Source organism: Nerophis lumbriciformis, linkage group LG33 (assembly GCF_033978685.3).
Source record: "Nerophis lumbriciformis linkage group LG33, RoL_Nlum_v2.1, whole genome shotgun sequence".
In the NCBI taxonomy this organism is placed as follows: Eukaryota; Metazoa; Chordata; class Actinopteri; order Syngnathiformes; family Syngnathidae; genus Nerophis; species Nerophis lumbriciformis.
In genome coordinates, this window is record NC_084580.2 from 26,021,416 (window position 1) to 26,027,415 (window position 6,000).

The 6,000-nt window shown below is 23.7% G+C and overlaps 1 protein-coding gene across 2 annotated transcripts in view; it reads left to right on the plus strand.

Moving 5' to 3' along the window:
* The window catches only part of exoc3 (exocyst complex component 3), a 91,373-nt gene extending 85,373 nt beyond the window's left edge, over window positions 1-6,000 (plus strand). Inside the window, exons 14-16 of one of the 2 annotated variants that reach the window (XM_061928756.2) lie at window positions 1,129-1,290; window positions 1,673-1,794; window positions 5,756-6,000. In XM_061928756.2, coding sequence (XP_061784740.1) covers window positions 1,129-1,290; window positions 1,673-1,794; window positions 5,756-5,951 — 480 coding nt within the window. In that variant the 3' untranslated portion in view covers window positions 5,952-6,000. Of the gene's footprint in view, window positions 1-1,128; window positions 1,291-1,672; window positions 1,795-5,511; window positions 5,573-5,755 lie in introns of those variants that run through there. The other variant, XM_072912116.1, reaches the window with a different exon arrangement.

Below are 6,000 nucleotides of genomic sequence, written 5' to 3' on the forward strand. Positions count from 1 at the left end.
AAAACACACAATATGCAATATTTTCCCCCAAAAAAATGTCAAAGTGTAATATTTGATATGAAGTATTTGGAGTTTTAAATATGTCAATAATTCATAACAACACACACAATACAATACATTATTATTTTTTTGAGAAATTAAAGTATTTATTTGTTCATTTGTTTTTTTGTGTTTTTTTTAAGGTCCCACTAAAAAAAGTGTTAAAAATAACTCATACATTTATTTATTTTTACTTTTAACACTTTTTTTAAATGTGTTTGTGTCACACCTTTTTGGCAAAGAAAACTTTTTTTTTTATGGCAAAAACACAAAATATACAATATTTTCTCCAAAAAATATGTCAAAGTGTAATATTTGATGTGAAGTATTTGGAGTCTTAAATATGTCCATAATTCATAATAACATTGATTATAATACTTGATTATTTTTTGAGAAATTATATATATATATATATAATTAAAAAAAAATTCTTTTTATTTTTTCGGCAAAAACACAAAATATGTTATATTTTCCCCCCAAAAAATGTCAAAGTGTAATATTTGATGTGAAGTATTTGGAGTTTTAAATATGTCAATAATTCATAATAACATTGATTTTAATACATTATTTTTTGAGAAATTATATTTTTTGTTTTGTTTTTTGTTTTTTGTTTTTCTTTTTTAAAAATCCTACTACAAAAAGTGTTAAACATAACTTATATTATTTTTTTTATTTTTTTTACTTTTAACACTTAAAGCTCCAAATCAACTTGTAGTCCAAAAAAAAAATATTGTTTTAATTATATATACATTTTTAAGGCAAAAACACACAATATGCAATATTTTCCCCAAAAAAATATGTCAAAGTGTAAAATTTGATGTGAAGTATTTGGAGTCTAAAATATGTCAATAATTCATAACAACATTGATTTTAATACATTATTATTTTTTGAGAAATGCTTTAAAGTCAACATTCTAACATTTTATTCTTACTTGTCTTTTATTCCACTTTGTTATGGTTTTTTGAAAAAGATTTTAAGAATGTGCTGCGGGCCCCTGAGGGTGACTTTGTGGCCCCTGAGTGAGGTGTGGTGTGTGCAGGAGATGAGGAGTGACTTTGTGGCCCCTGAGTGAGGTGTGGTGTGTGCAGGAGATGACGGGTGAGGCCCTGCGCAGGGTGGTGGTGGACTACATCAAGGCTGTCATGCAGAAGAGGATCACCTTCAAGAACGCTGATGAGAGGAGGGAGGGAGCAGACAGGATGATCAAAGAGGCTCAGCAGTTCAACTTCCTCTTCACCAAACTGGCTGCTGTCAGTAAACACTGATACATACTGATACTTATTGATACCATACTGATACCATACACATATCAGCAGTTCAACTTCCTCTTCACCAAACTGGCTGCTGTCAGTAAACACTGATACATACTGATACTTATTGATACCATACTGATACCATACACATATCAGCAGTTCAACTTCCTGTTTACCAAACTTGCTGCTGTCAGTAAACACTGATACATACTGATACATACTGATACCATACACATATCAGCCGTTCAACTTCCTCTTCACCAAACTTGCTGCTGTCAGTAACCACTTATTATATACTGATACATACTGATACCATATTGTGATACCTAGTGATACCATACATGTACAGTATCAGCAGTCCAATGTGTTGGTGTTGCAGGGATCGGACACGGAGCGTCTCTGTGGGGCCATTGTTGCCATCGCTGAAGTCTTCAAACTCACTGACCCCACTCTGCTCTTCCTGGAAGTCACCACCTTGGTCTCCAAATACCCCGATATCAGGTATTACACTACTTTTATATACCCCGATATCAGGTATTACACTACTTTTATATACCCCGATATCAGGTATTACACTACTTTCATACACCCTGATATCAGGTATCACACTACTTTCATATACCCTGATATCAGGTATTACACTACTTTCAAATACCCTGATATTAGGTATTACACTACTTTCATATAACCTGATATCAGATATTACACTACTTTCATATACCCTGATATCAGGTATTACACTACTTTCATATACCCTGATATCAGGTATTACACTACTTTCATATACCCTGATATCAGGTATTACACTACTTTCAAATACCCTGATATTAGGTATTACACTACTTTCATATAACCTGATATCAGGTATTACACTACTTTCATATACCCTGATATCAGGTATTACACTACTTTCATATACCCTGATATCAGGTATTACACTACTTTCATATACCCTGATATCAGGTATTACACTACTTTCATATACCCTGATATCAGGTATTACACTACTTTCAAATACCCTGATATCAGATATTACACTACTTTCATATAACCTGATATCAGATATTACACTACTTTCATATACCCTGATATCAGGTATTACACTACTTTTATATACCCTGATATCAGGTATTACTATTATGAATATAAACTATTTATTTTTACATTCATGAATATAATAATACTAATATTAATATTTACATTCATGAATATAATAATACTAATATTAATATTTACATTCATGAATATAATAATACTAATATTAATATTTACATTCATGAATATAATGATACTAATATTTATATTTACGTTCATGCATATAATACTTATATTTACATTCATAATTATAATAATACTAATATTTATATTTACATTCATAATTATAATACTAATATTAATATTTACATTCATGAATGTAATAAAACTAAGATGTCTATTAATATAATATGAATATTAACATTCATAATATTAATATTTACATTCATGAATATAATACCTATATTTACATTCATGAATATAATAAAACTAATATCTATATTTACATTCATGAATATAATAATACTAATATTTATTTTTACATTCATGAATATAATAATACTAATATTTATATTTACATTCATGAATATAATATTTACATTCATGTATATAATAATACTAATATTTATATTTACATTCATGAATAAAATAATACTAATATTTATATTTACATGTATGAATATAATATTAATATTTACATTCATTAGTATAATAATACTATTTATATTTACATTGATGAATATAATACTAATATTAATGTTTATATTCATGAACATAATACTAATATTTACATTCATGAATACAAAAATACTAATATTAATATTTACATTCATGTATATAATAATACTAATATTTATATTTACATTCATGAATATAATAATACTAATATTTATATTTACATTCATGAATATAATACTTATATTTACATTTATAATAATACTAATATTTATATTTACATTCGTGAATATAATAAAACTAATATGTATATTTTCATTCATGAATATAATACTAATATTATATTCATGAATATAATAATGCTAATATTAATATTAACATTCATAATATTAATATTTTTATTCATGAATATAATACTTATATTTACATTCATGAATATAATACTAATATTTATATTTACATTCATGAATATAATAATACTAATATTTGTATGTCTATTCATGAATTTAATATTTACATTCATGTATATAATAATACTAATATTTATATTTACATTCATGAATATAATAATACTAATATTTGTATGTCTATTCATGAATATAATATTTACATTCATGTATATAATAATACTAATATTTATATTTACATTCATGAATATAATAATACTAATATTTATATTTACATGTATGAATATAATAATATTTACATTCATGAGTATAATAATACTATTTGTATTTACATTGATGAATATAATACTAATATTAATGTTTATATTCATGAACATAATACTAATATTTATATTTACATTCATGAATACAAAAATACTAATATTAATATTTACATTCATGTGTATAATAATACTATTATTTATATTTACATTCATGAATATAATAATACTAATATTTATATTTACATTCATGAATACAATACTTATATTTACATTCATAATTATAATCATACTAATATTTATATTTACATTCATGAATATAATAAAACTAATATGTATATTTTCATTCATGAATATAATACTAATATTATATTCATGAATATAATAATACTAATATTAATATTAACATTCACAATATTAATATTTTTATTCATGAATATAATACTTATATTTACATTCATGAATATAATAAAACTAATAATAATATTTACATTCATGAATATAATAATACTAATATTTATATTTACATTCATGAATATAATACTCTACCAACTTCGCCACGCCGTCCCTGTAATAAAAAATAAAAAAACTAATGAAACTAATATTTATATTTACATTCATGAATATAATAATACTAATATTTATATTTACATTCATGAATATAATAATACTAAAATGTGTATGTCTATTCATGAATATTAATATTTACATTCATGTATATAATAATACTGATATTTATATTTACATTCATGAATGTAATAATACTAATATTTATATTTACATGTATGAATATAATATGAATATTTACATTCAGGAGTATAATAATATTTATATTTACATTCATGAATATAATACTAATATTAATGTTTACATTCATGAACATAATACTAATATTAATTTTTACATTCATAAATATAATACTAATATTTATATTTACATTCATGAATACAATAATATTAATATTTACATTCATGAGTATAATAATACTAATAATAATATTTGCATTCATGAATACAATCATTCTAATATTTATATTTACATTCATTAATATAATACTAATATTAATATTTACATTTGTAAATATAATAATACTAATATTTACATTCATGAATATAATATAATAATATTTTATATTTACATTCATGAATATGATATTTACATTTGCATTCATGAATATAATACTAATATTAATATTTGATTTGATTTCAGGAATATAATAATATTAATATGTATATTTACATTCATAAATATATTGAATATAATAATAATACTGATTTTATTATTTACATTCATGAATATAATAATACTAATATTAATATTTACAATCATGAATACAATAATATAAATATTTACATTCATGAGTATAATAATACTAATAATAATATTTGCATTCATGAATACAATCATTCTAATATTTATATTTACATTCATTAATATAATACTAATATTAATATTTACATTTGTGAATATAATAATACTAATATTTACATTCATGAATATAATATAATAATATTTTATATTTACATTCATGAATATGATATTTATATTTGCATTCATGAATATAATACTAATATTAATATTTGATTTGATTTCAGGAATATAATAATATTAATATGTATATTTATATTCATAAATATATTGAATATAATAATAATACTGATTTTATTATTTACATTCATGTATCTAATAATACTAATATTAATATTTACAATCATGAATATAATACTAATATTAATATTTACACACTGCATGGTATGATAATACAACTATTATTATGGATATAATAATATTCATAATATATACACAGAGCATGGATATAATAATAATAATAATAATTTCAGGGAGGATCACATCCAGGCGCTGCTGACGGTGCCAGTAGAGAAATGATGATATTAATAATAATAATAATAATAATAATTTTAGGGAGGATCACATCCAGGCGCTGCTGACGGTGCCAGTCGAGAAATGATGATATTAATAATAATAATAATAATAATAATTTCAGGGAGGATCACATCCAGGCGCTGCTGACGGTGCGAGGTGATGCCAGTCGAGAAATGATGATATTAATAATAATAATTTCAGGGAGGATCACATCCAGGCGCTGCTGACGGTGCGAGGTGATGCCAGTCGAGAAATGCGTGGCATGATCATCGGCACACTGAGTGAGAACAAAGTGTCATACGGGGGGGTCTCTCAGCCCATCTTCAGGGACATCACCGTGCCCACCATCACCATGACGACCATGACCTCCATGGCAACTGCTAAGCTTCTCAAGTAACTCCAATCAACACATTTCATCAATAATAAATTCATCGCTGTAAACATGA